We start from the raw sequence: 13,456 nt of genomic DNA, 5'->3' as shown, positions 1-13,456 counted from the left end.
GTTGTTTACATATGTTAAGCTCGGGATGTTCTTTGTTTTGGAAAGTACAATCAGAAGTAATGTGTTAAGTTGTACTAAAGTCTGCATCTCATTGCCTTTTCCAACCTGTTTCGGTAACATACACTTTCGGTTCCCAAACCTCATTTTAAAAATGCACTTTATACATACAATGACTTTAATGCAGATCAATGATAAACGTTCAATTTATATTTTTATTGTAGTGTAAATATACACTCTTAGAAAAAAATGTGCAAAAGCTGTCACTGGGGCGGTACCCTTTCAAACAATACACACTGTAAAAAAGACCCGGGGCACCTGAAAAACATAACATTGACCAATTGCAGAACAGCACCGAAATCTAAAAAGAAATCATAAGAAATGCATTGATGTTTTTTTTGTAAATTTGCAGTCTTTTCCTGTATTTAAAAAATCTGTAAAATTACATTAAAATATTAAAGCAACTGAAACCAACAAGAATACACTTACATTTATGCATTTATGCATTTGGCAGACGCTTTTATCCAAAGCGACTTATATTTCTTTATTCTATACATTTTAAATAGGTATTTGCAATCCCCTGGGATCGAACCCACAACCTTGCATTGTTAACGCAATGCTCTTACCACTGAGCTACAGGAAAGCTGTATGGAATACAAATACTACAGGTTGCAACTGTATGTAGAGTATTCATTTGGAACTAAAGGACCTATGTGACTTCTAGCAGAACACAGTTGGAGGCACGTTTCATTCACTAAACCCATCTGGAGACTGGAATAGTAAAGAAATAAAGCCAAAACTACATTTGTTTTTCAAAAAATACATTGTAACCTACTGTATGTTAAAATCAAACTGCTGTAAACCACATCTGTTTTTGAAGAGCAAGTCGGGACTTTGAACATTATGATGTTGAATAGTTTTTCCACCAAATGGGAAGTGTGACTCGCGTTTGGTGTATAGAAAGAGCAAAAACAATTTCTATTCACACAGACGGTCATTTATTCAACGCCGGTTCATAATGCACTCCCATTTTTTTCCACAGAAGCCGTCGCGTTTGATTCGCTAGACAGCATTGCCGTCTCCTTTTGTTCACAAAACATGTTGTTCTGTATCTGATACCACAGATGTTAATATCCAGAGTGCAATAGCAATATTACATTAGCTATTCAGTTGTACACTCTCAAATAATGACTCAGATGATAGTATTGGCTCATTTTAAAGCGAGTTCATTTTCTCAACTAGGAGCCTGTGCTATTTTCAACTATCGCAAATCTAATATGCCCAAGCTATGTTTTTAGTTTATATTCATCTAATAACTGGCAAATGTGACCTTATCTGCAGTAATCATCTTTCTCACATTCAGTCTACCTTGTTCCACACCTGTTTATTATTCATGTGTGCTTTGTCTTTGTGCACGACTTGGGTGTGTGTCTAGGTGAGGAACGTGACTGTGGATGGACATTTTGGCAGCTGGTCGGGATGGAAAGCTTGTAGTCATAGTGATGGAGGCAGTGTTGGTTCGTGCCAGTGTCGGACACGAGAATGTGACAGTCCAAGCCCTCAGTGTGGAGGACAAACTTGCCAAGGAATTAGTGTCGAGGTGGCAAACTGCTCCAGGTATACAATGTCCTACAAATGTGGACACACAAAGACTGATGACACGTAGTGTGACTCCAAGCAAACATAAGCAGGTGTAGAAAGAAAAATCACAGCTTTTTCACAAACATGTCTCTCATGAAATCCTTTTTAACAGTGCTTAGACTAAAGTCTGCTATTTTTTGTGCCATGCGTACCGTTTTGTTACTATAACAAATTATTACTTATTTTTTAAGGTATTAAAAGGATAGTTCACCCTTAATGAAAATTCTGTCTAGTTTACTCACAGAAGAAGATATTTTGAAGAACGTTGGTAACCGCGGTATCCATTCACTTCTAATGTATGGACACAAAACCAATTCAAGTCAATGGGCACCGCCAAAATATCAAAATATTATGTTGTGTCTTGCTGAAGAAAGAAAGTCATACAGGTTTGAAATGATGGTGAGCAATTAATAACACGATTTCCATTTTTGGGTGATGTAACACACTTCATTAAAATGGAAGGAAGGAGTCGGGAACCGGCAAACATTTAAACATTTAATAAATTAATATAACAGCCGGCGGCCCCTCACGGACGACCGCCGGCGAACAAAACATGAACATAAATATAAATACAAACATAACATAAGTTCGGGCCCGGTCCTCTCTCCTCGACGGTCCGGTCGCTCGTTCCTTTTATGCTCCCATCTCCTACGTGATTCGAGCCCGGTGTGCGCACAGCTGGCGCTAATTCACAATTACTCACCGGACTCGAACCACGGTCTCGCCCCGCCTACTCTACTACATACCACCATCACCCCTCACAGGCCGGGGGGTACCCCCGCGACTGTGCAAGCTCCCTCCCTCGGGGGGAGGTGGGGTGGGGGGTATGCAGCGACGAGACGAGACGAGACAACGGAGACGGGAGCCCTCGTAGCGACCGGAAAGAGAGAGGGGAGAGAGGAAAAAAAAAAATCTGGTTCCCCGACATGCTGCCGCTCGTTCCTCAACCAGCCGGAGTACTCTCCTTCGCGGTACCTTGCGGTGGCCCTGGGGCTTCGGTGGACGGCTCGACCGTCCGCCCCCTGGCGGCCGGCGGTGGCTCCTCCTTTATCCGGGAGTCGGGGCGGGTTCCCCGTCCCCTGTTCCTCCCCCTTGGGCGGACGGACGCAGGCTCCGGCCTCTGGCAGGCGGTGGCTCACCCGGCACTTCCGCCCCCTGCTCCTCCCCCTCGGGGGACGGACACAGGCTCCAGCCTCTGGCGGACGGCGGCAACCCCCCCGCTCCCACTTGGACGAAAGCCACCCCACCTCGACCCAGGGGCGCGGCAGCAAAGGTCGCCGTTCCACCGAAGTTTTGACGGTGGCCGCACTGTGCACTTCCGTTTCCCCAGAGCCACCGCTTCGGGCAGCCACTGGCGGACGCCCTTCGTCCGCGCTGCCCGAACTCTCCGGCACCGCGAGGCCACTCGGCGGCGAGGACTCTCCGACAGCATGTCTCTCCTTCCTCCCGGGTTTCGGCACCACTGTAACACACTTCATTAAAATGGAAGGAAGGAGTCGGGAACCGGCAAACATTTAAACATTTAATAAGTTAATATAACAGCCGGCGGCCCCTCACGGACGACCGCCGGTGAACAAAACATGAACATAAATATAAATACAAACATAACATAAGTTCGGGCCCGGTCCTCTCTCTTCGACGGTCCGGTCGCTCGTTCCTTTTATGCTCCCATCTCCTACGTGATTCGAGCCCGGTGTGCGCACAGCTTGCGCTAATTCACAATTACTCACCGGACTCGAACCACGGTCTCGCCCCGCCTACTCTACTACAGGTGAAAAAATTAAAATATGAGAATTTATGAGAAACAATAGTAAAACAAAACAGATAGGATACTAACAGATGACGTTTTAGACTATTTAAAAACACTCCTCTTTTTCTTTCCTTTAATTGTTTAACCCATAAATTCTTCTACTTTTCATTGTTTACAATTTTTTCAACATGTACAGTCTCCACTCAGGAAACCTGTTTAAAACAATTCTCTGCTATTTTATTTGGTGACGCTAGTGGTGCAGACATGACAAACTCCCCTAAGAACACACGGATCCCTAAGCAATAAAAGAGCAAACGCTGAGCAAGACGTTTTGTTTGATTTTGAGATTTTTATTTATGCCAAATTGTTTCATTCAGCTTTCCTTTCTGCAACACAGCATTTTAAACTAGCTTAGAACAATCCTAACTGAGATCCTAAGCTAACAGACTGAATGTCAAATTAAAGCAACCAGCTGTGCCACTGTTTGCTTAGTGATTAAATCTGTGATATAAATCTGTCATCAGGAACGGAGCCTGGACACCGTGGACGGCCTGGGCTTCATGCAGCACCAGCTGCGGAATCGGATTCCAGGTCCGACAACGCTCTTGCAGCAACCCCACCCCTCGTCATGGAGGACGGGTGTGTGTGGGCCAGAACCGCGAGGAGAGGTGAGGAAAACCAAACATCAATGACGGGAAAAAAAATCTTCATTCTCACCTGTCGTGCATGTTGTTGCAGTGATTGTGTGAGCTGTAAAGAATGTAAGCGGCTCATTTTATAGCTCTTTTATTACTCGTCCTATTATAGAATGCTCGTCTCCAGAAGGCTTGTTAGTGCATAACTACCATTATGCAAACCAAACACCTGAAGGTGTGAGTGTGAGGGTCTTCTTTTTCTGGCCTGTAATTTGTGTGACTGACATCCAATTAAAAGTAAACATACTAAGGCTTCATAATTACAGAGTTCGCACCCACAGACTCAACACACACACACACAGGCATTGTGGGTATGATGCTGTGGCACCTAATCATGGCAGAATTATGTTTAAACTGCACCTCTCTGAGAATGTGTGAGGTTTCTAAGCAACAGTGTTGTGCAGCTGAAAAATTAGACCTGAAGTGGGGGGGATGAAGGCAAGCAGAGAGAGAAGCATCTGTTGAAAACAGTTGTGGTCCCTGGGCGAAACTTGACTCCAGTGGAGGTGCCAACTTCCTCCCAAACATCAGTATACAGAATATACTCACACTTGACTTTTGTTTTTGTAAAAAATGTATTTATATTCTCAATTTAGCGAGAGGTAATAATTTACAACACCATCCTGTGAAAATCATTAGTGTCACAAATAGAAGTGAAAAGGAGCAGGGGAAAAATCACAGATATGATTTTATTTTTATATCACTTGTTTAAATAATTTTAACAGGTGAGCAAGTAATGACTTTTAGCAATAATATTGCATGAGACTTCTCTTAATTTCATTAGAGAACTTAACCATAAACAAACGTTAATGATAAGTTGTTACTATCAGTTTAATGATATGATTTCCGGCTTATGTACTCGAAATTGTTCAGTAAGCATATCACTGCTTGTTTTTAACAGTAACCCACCAATTAAAAGACTGTTATCGTGACATTCAAACCTCTTAACCTAACTCTTTCTTCATTGTAACACTAAAGACGATATTTTGGGAAATGCTACTGTGGTTTTGGGTGCATACAATGGAAGACAATGGGGTCCAATGTTGTTTACTTACCAACGTTCTTCAAAATATCTTCTTTGATGTCATACACCCAGTTAACAGATTTAGGTTCTAAAAACATTTTTAAAACATTCCGTTTTGGTTGGAATGTTTCTGAAACATTAAAATGTCCAGTTACGATTGTAACATAAAGCTTACAAAAATTGTATGACGTTTGACTAACTTTTCCAACCAAACTATAATGTTCTTTAATAGTTTATTATAGCATTTTAGCAATACACGTCAGGCGTGACGGTGAGTAAATGACGAAAAATAATATTTTGGGGTGAACTTTCTCTTTTATCATTGGTTCAACTTCGTAAGTCAGGTTTTAAAAATAAACTTTTTGGAGGAAAATCTAAGAAACTTGATATTTAATCAGCATAACTTTTCAAGCTCCTGAGTCATAAAAGAGCAACCGTTGAGCTTTAACATTTTTCTTTTAGGATTAGACAGAATGAGCATTCCGCTGTCTTTTTGGGTCGCCATAGAAACGCACACTTGCGGCTTAAGGGGGCTGCGGATTGATTATTTTTTTGCAGGTGCCTGTGAAACAGAGGATTTCTGCCGCCTCTTGCATTTTTCATCTCCTGTCCCCGGCTTACACTCTTTATCCAAGGTGTCGGGGCATTGGATGCCCTGAGGTGTCTGCATAAAGACTGTGAATAATCAGCAAAAAAGTTGTGGAGCCAAGCTTTGAGCTCGCATTCAGTTTGGCTAATCTACGAGCCCTTGTGAGTTTTTCACTCCGCTCGTCCGCTATAGTGCAACACCTCGACCGGCCCAGCGGTGCATAATAGCTGTGAAAACATATCTGGGGTGCCCGACAGTTCGCATTTAATGTGGACGTGAGCTGCGTTAATGTCACCAATGTGCTTTGTCAGTTCCCTTAGTAGGACAAAATTCCTGTTTTTCTTTGCTTTGGACCACTTGTTTTTCCGCTTCTCTGTCTTTTGTCCGAGGTAAAAGAAGCCTGGATTTGCTTGCAGGAAACTTTTCTCTTTGTCTTCAACCTAGCCATTGGGCATCGGTTCTAAGGTATTCGACTCATATAGTCACACTTTATTTCCCATCGGCTGTACGGCTGCCAGATGGCCAAGTCCTCAGCACGCAGCTCCTCTGTGTCAGCCGTCCCAAGATGTCTTCCGTGTGGGCTAGAAAAAGAACGTCAGAAAGATAGATTAGCAGTTAAAGCCTTCAAACAGAGCGCAAGATAAATCTCATTTCACCGGTATCATGTGTGATTAAGCCTGTCCGTCACTCCAACATTTCTAAATGAGCTTGTGCCTCATTGTAAGGGCTTCTGTGAGGTCCAGAGCCATATATCTAGCCTGGAACTATGAAAACGCCCATCCATTTGTGCTCAGACATTCTCCAAAATAAGACCAAAAAGCCTGCAGGCGAAGACGCTGTTGTTTCAACACTCCAATACTTTGTTTAGCCTGAAATCCATCTGACAAATGAATGTGTTTTTTACACGCTCGCTTTTTCTTTCATGCACCATCTCAAATGTGCGTGTGCTATTAATTACCCCTTTTTCGCGCTGTTTGTTTCTTTCCATCTCTTCACCAGAGCAGGACAAACTTGTTAAACTTGGCAAATCTGTTTCGAATGAACTCTATTTGCATATGCAAATTGAGAATGCATTTCCCTTGGCTATAAATCTTTCCTGTATGGATCTCTCGACTTTTTATTACATGCTACATCACAACAACTTGCTGTAATCAGTAGTTCCCTAATGGAAATCTGTACATCTCCCTATTTTTAAAAACTTTGTTTATATGAATCCGATAGTGTTCTCCGCTCTCTAATTTGAACACACACGCGTGTTCTTCATTGGACATCTGTGGATTCTTTCTTTGGAAAATGAGTGCAGGGAAATAAATATTCATCTTGTGTAATTCCCTGAATACGGCCTTCCTCGTCAATACGCCGTTTATAGCTTTCAGTTCTGTGGATTAATGTCCCTGCTGGAAACTCCAGAATTGGTCACCAGCATATGTTGTGATTTAGATGGGATGCTTGTATGCTGTTTTACACCTCAGGATTCTTAAAATTCACCCAAAAATCTAAATACTTTCATCATTTAATCACCAACTTGTCATCTCAAACTTATATGACCTTCTTTTTTCCACAGAACACAAAAGAAGATATTTTAAAAAAAAAAATGTTAACCGAGCAGCGACAGCACCCATTGACCTGCATTGGTTTTGTGTCCAAGCCATTTGGGTCACGGTGATGTTAGATGCCAATTTCCTTTTAAATATCTCCTTTTGTGTTCTGCAGAAGAAAGAAAGTTAAATGGGTTTGAAATGAGGGGGAGCAAATAATGACCAAATATTCATTTTTGACACGGAGACATCTTGCATTAATGTAAATGAGATCAGTACGTCAGAAGATTTAATTTGAGCGGCTCTGGCCATGTGAGAGCAATTTCGGACTCTTTGAATACAAGCATCTTTAAAAAGAATCAGAGTCTTTCTGAGTGTGGCCCTGACAGCCGGAACGACTGACTGTGTGTGTCCAATCTCTCTGCTTTATTCCAATTATAACTATCTTTCAATTACCACGGCTAGTACAGCCCACATGTCTGGATTTCAAGTGGACAGAGAGACCCAGCAAACCCCTCTCACTCTTCCTACAAACCTCATTTAGATAAGACACTGCTCAATCAGGTTTCATTACACTGAGGTTAACTCAGGTCCTTGGGGACACGCTCAAATGCCAGCCGGTCATGACCACATATTTGGAGTTTCAACCTGTTGAGTTAAATAAAGTGTTTGCTTGGTAGAGGTTATTCATTTTTTGGTTAAAAAATAACAAAAATCAATTATAATGCTTGAAAAATATGTGTTTATAATGGCCCCAATTAACAATAGTGCTCGTATAATAATGATTTATATGTTGAGCGGTTGAGTATGGTTTTGTGGGAATGTGAATACACATAAAAATATACAAACAAAAAGTAACCTGCCGTTTTAAACAGATATGGCGATAGAAATGCCAAATTTTCGAAAAGCTAGCTTTAATATTATCTTTAATAATATATTACAGAACCCATATATTTTTTTTTTTTTTTTTTATATATTTTCATTTTTTATATTTAAAATATAGTCTTGGAATGAGACTTGTAGTTTTTTTGGTTTCATTGTAGTTTTATTAAAAATGTGCTTATATTTTTAATTTGCATGTGAATCTTAGTTTCATTCGTGCTGTGTATTTTTTATGTTGCTTTATTTTATTTTTATTTACGCTTTAGTTTTATATATTTTCAGGTAATAATTTTGGTGCCTCAACTAAAACTAATTAAACTTAATAAACCTAAAACACTTTATTCCTGAGGTAACATTTCTTATTTTTGTTTAGATTACATATTTTGATATTTTTTTTTTTCAGGCAGATTTTTCCTTTATTTCTATTAACAGAAATGTTTAAGTTAACAGTACATATGTAAACCATAATATGAACGAGAGAGAGATTACTTTATGAATATATTCTTACATTTGTTTCTATCTTTCTTAGATACTGCAACGAACACCTGCCCTGTCCTCCACATGTCTATTGGTCAGCATGGTCTCCATGGGAACGCTGCACAGTTCCATGTGGTGGTGGGATCCAGTCTCGACGCCGGACATGTGAGAATGGAAACGAGTGTCCTGGATGCAGTGTGGTACGTCTCGCACACGTCACTACTTAAATACTTCAATTTCATTTACCACTCTGTTTATGAGACCTTTTGTGTTTAAAAGAACAGAAAATAAACCTTACAGCATATATTCAATGAATACATACAAAGTATTAAATTAACTATTAACAGGACCTAAATTAGAGCTTTAGGGTATTTAAAAAAGGGGGTTGGGAGAGTGTGGGGATTGCACCAGACTGATGCAATCCATGTGTAAACTCATTTAACACAAAATCTTACACACACATACCTGTAGTGTATTTTTGCAGGCTTTTTCAAAATGATCATACTATTTTTAGCTCTGTCATGAGCATCCACAATACCAAAATGCAAATCCCCTTCTGAAGAGACGACAGGGCTTGACGAGCCTGCGAGTTCTCCCAAAGTAAGCTTGGATTTTCCAGGCATGAGTTAGCTGTGATATTCTTACTCTCGGTTTAAAAGCAGCCACCCGCTGCCAGTTTAGAAAAGTCCATCTCATGTGACCACGGTTTATTTCTCATGCCATATGTGGAAGCGGTTCAGGTGATTAACAGAATGTGAGCCAGCCCCAAATAGTTCATTTCCTATTGAAAATGTGTTACGACCAATTACGATTTCAATCTTTACCGGTTGATCACTGGCACTTCCAAGACACAATCCCTTAAGAGAAAGATGACACAAGAATTTCCAGTGAGTCCTTATGGTGCACCTCCTCATCGTGTCTGTGTACTTTCTAAGTGTGTGGGTTGGTGTGTTTACCCACTAGACCAGATGTCTTAGAACCGTCACCATGCTGACAAAACTAAAAACACAAATTCACCAAAGTATCTCAGGAATGCCACAGAAGCTATAAGGGCAGTGCCGTCATTTCACTGTGTGTAATTATATTTATATATGTTTTTTTGTGGGTAACAGGGTGGTGCATTGCCCGTCTTATTTGTGCTTATTTTAAGCCTTTTTTAGCACGTAATACTTAGAATGAAGGTTTAATAAGCAAGCTTCGAGTTCTTTATTATTGTGTGTTACTGATGGTTGGCAGACGTTGGTATGGTTCATACTATAGCTGTCATCATTTTATAAAAAATCCTATTTGAAATAATACTTGGGGATTCATAATAACAATAGCAAAACAAGAAAACTAAGAAAAATTTAATGGGGCTGGAATTGATTGTATTCAATGAGAACAAGGGGCGGAGCAAGTTATTTTAAAATAACATGACCTGATGAAATATTTGTTTGGAAAGTAATTTGAGTCAGTTTGATTTTCAATTTGTTTCAAAGTGTTGCTTAACCATGACAATAGATGAACTGACAGAAAAATCGGATGATGTGTGAAGACGTAGCAGGGAGATTTACATTGATATCTGCTTTTTATTTCAGACACAAAAGTGTTAAATTCTCTGAATTTTATTTAGTGTTTAAAATATATTTTAAACATAAAACTATTCACAGATTAACATGCAACATAAAAACTGGGAATTCAATTTTTTGCCCAATGATTTCGCAGCATGGGTATTAATTTAACCGACTCATAGATCATATACATTTTTATTGAGAGTTTAAATATTCCCATTTTCATCACAACCTGGATTGAGTGCCCTCGCTGTGTGCTTCTTTCTGATCAATTGTATACTTATAATTGAAACTGTTTGTCTTGGTGGGCCTTGGTGGAAAGGCCACCCGGTGTCTCAGGTGAACTGCTGGTAATGACTGGAATCGTTGACACTTGTGTAATTCTTTGTTTTCTGTGTTTGCGGTGGCTGTAGAGCTCTAGGGGTTTTGGGAGCGTATAGAGTCAAAGATGTAGCGTGTGAGGTTTGGACCGCCCAATAACAGACCGAGAAACACATAATTGCTGTTACACTGAATTTTTGTACGGGGACACAAAGGATTGATGGTTTTTTGTCAGAGTGTGCCTCTGTGTGGGTATCAAAGACAGCAGGCGGAAGAACTCGGCCCCACAGGTCCTGGTGATATAAACGGCACGCTGGATGTAATGATGTTAAAAAGCCTCAGAGAACTTGTGTAGGATTACTCATTAGTCAGCAGATGTCTGGAGACGGAGCAGAGGGCAGGAATGCTCTGTACAGGGCATCCCCTAATCCCTGCTTCCACTACCCATAATGCATTTGAAACTTTAGGTAATTCGGTAATGCAGAAGAAAATGCACTCAGGGATGGTGAGTGTGAAAGGCTCACTGAAAAAGATGAAGAGATAGAGAGATAATGAATAGATAGTCGGAGAGAAAAACAAAAACAGAACAATAGAGAATTAGAGAAAGGAAGGCCGGACGAAGTGAGATTGATGGAGGATTACAGAAATGAAAAATGTGTATGAGATGAGTAATGATAGAGGCGACAGAAATAGTGGGGAAAGGAGCAAACATCACAAGAGTCTGTATTATTCACACATAACATCATTATCTGCAGGAAAATATGATTGATGTGCCCGCGGTTCGGGTCATGTCAGATTTCCGTGGACACAGAGAAATTTGAGACAGGCCCGGTGCAAACTTCAGACTGCAGAGACGCATCGATAGGTATTAAATCACTATTATGTCGCCCATATGTAGGCAGTTGGCCAGCTGGTGTGTATTTTGGAAAACAACTGCCTTATTGAATCCAATGTAGCTTAACCATCACACACGATGTGTTTGAGTGCATTCTGCTGTATGATCACTTCCAGTGATCATCAAGCAGTCCATTTTATTTAATGTATTTTCTGACATTTGCTTATAAGTTTTATAGTAAACCATAGAAAAACCCTCATTCAAAGTATTTGTAAGTCTAATAAGAAAGGACTTTCACTATTTTCTTACTAATGTAAAAACATTGCTCTCACCTTTACAAACTTCCTGTACTAACATTTTTTGCATATAATGTGATTTGTGCCCAGGCTTTTTTACTTAAAGCAGTAAGCAATGACCTCATCCATAACAAAACACCTTAAAATTCATAAATTAGTTATCATCAGAGATGCACAGATACTAAATTCCACCACCGGGACCGATATCTTCTATATACAGAGCACAAATGCATTGCATTTTTCATATAACCGATAGTGTGAAAATTAGCTTTTATTGGACATTACGGATTATTGGCCCATATATCGGTGCATCTCTAGTTATTATTATATTTGTTTCTCACAAGGTTATGGTGCAGGTTAAATTCAAACGAAAAAAGAAGATGTACCTGTTACCTGTCGGAGCCCTTTTTGAGCCTACACATGAAAACGCATGTTGTAACTCATGAATTCTTTGGAATACAGACTTACGGTTGGTCTCGTTTGAAAAAAGAAAAATAGCTGATTATTGAAAAAAAAAATCACACACACAAAAAAATGAAAGGTATGTTGTTAGGTTTATTGTAAAAAATAAATTAAAAAAGTTTGTTTTTCTCTGATTAAAAAATACATAAAAAATACGGGTCGCAAAAGGATAAACATAACTAAACACACTCTTTATAAAAAAGAATCAATTACTCTCCCTACATAAATTATAAAAAAAAACACCAAAGAAATTTGTATTCTAGAGTCTTAGACCTTTCCAATGATATAAAGTTTGTCATCATTCAATTAGAAATTACATGCACAATATTGACACAAACTCAGGTGTCCCGTATATGGAACGGGTGGCAGTTAACAAGGTATGTTTTAACATTACTTCTACTCGTAAAAAGAAGTTACTGTAAGAAAGTTTAAATTATTTTATAAGCTACAGCAACTCACCACTGAGCAAAATTGAAAAACAAAACTTGCTAAACCAATTTGATTGTACATAAAAGTTTAAGGCAACCAAAAAGGTTCTATGCAGAATGAGTTTTTTTTTTAATAAACATAATGAACTCATTTTCATCATGCGCATTTGCACAGAATCTCTAATTCTCAACACCTCTCTACAGTATGTGTTAGTATCTATCTCATTTCTATATACATTTACATTTATTCATTTAGCAGACGCTTTTATCAAAAGAGACTTACAGTTGAGGAATTCAACAAGCGATTCATCTTCATAGGGCAATAATCACGAGAAGTAACAATAATACAAAGTTTCAGTCATCAACATCTATCGTGTTGATGTTCTGTAAAATAAAAAGCATGAAGTGAGCTACTTTGATTTCATTGCAGTCTCCTAATATTTACTATCATTAATTATTAACAAACATAAAGCAATGTAACAAGTTTTCAATGTCTTTAACCTTGGCTTTCCACTCCCTGTCCTCAAGAAAGTAGGGAATAAGAGAGTGTGGGGCATGGTGGAGAAGACCGCCGCTTGAGCATTTGACATCAGCGGTCTCTATCTGACAGATTGACGGATGAACAAAAAGACTTTTATCTTATTTTGCCAAGGTCTGGCACCGATTCAAGGTCTATTAAGCATAAATAAATGCAGAGAGAATGGACACAGCTTCCCACTACACCCAATGAACGCGTGATTTACAGGAAATATATAGCTCTTCCATTTCTTAAGGTGTCAGGATATGAATTTGACTGTGTCTGGGGCTGGTCGTCGGTATTAGGAGACGCACAACATTATCATAAATCGAAGGATTGAAAGCTCTTGAATGCTGGTCGGATCAAGGATACAGGCAATGTGGATGTCATATCAATTCTAGAAATGGAAAACAAACAGGATTTCTGGAGTGTGCAGTCAGCACTGTTGAAACGC

General features: G+C 39.6%; 1 protein-coding gene across 2 annotated transcripts in view; it reads left to right on the top strand.

Annotated features, from left to right (window-relative positions):
* sema5a (sema domain, seven thrombospondin repeats (type 1 and type 1-like), transmembrane domain (TM) and short cytoplasmic domain, (semaphorin) 5A) overlaps positions 1-13,456 on the top strand; it is a 98,948-nt gene that overhangs the window by 63,602 nt on the left and 21,890 nt on the right. For both annotated transcript variants that reach the window (XR_008905495.1, XM_056738682.1), the window contains exons 13-15: positions 1,433-1,614; positions 3,913-4,056; positions 8,646-8,793. Coding sequence is in view for 1 of the 2 variants with exons in the window: in XM_056738682.1 (XP_056594660.1) it covers positions 1,433-1,614; positions 3,913-4,056; positions 8,646-8,793 (474 nt within the window). In the remaining variant the exon portion in view is untranslated. The remainder of the gene's footprint in view (positions 1-1,432; positions 1,615-3,912; positions 4,057-8,645; positions 8,794-13,456) is intronic.

Source organism: Triplophysa dalaica, chromosome 23, assembly GCF_015846415.1.
Source record: "Triplophysa dalaica isolate WHDGS20190420 chromosome 23, ASM1584641v1, whole genome shotgun sequence".
Classification (NCBI taxonomy): domain Eukaryota; kingdom Metazoa; phylum Chordata; class Actinopteri; order Cypriniformes; family Nemacheilidae; genus Triplophysa; species Triplophysa dalaica.
The sequence above is the reverse complement of the archived record's forward strand: the minus strand, read 5'-3'. Positions and strand labels throughout refer to the sequence as shown.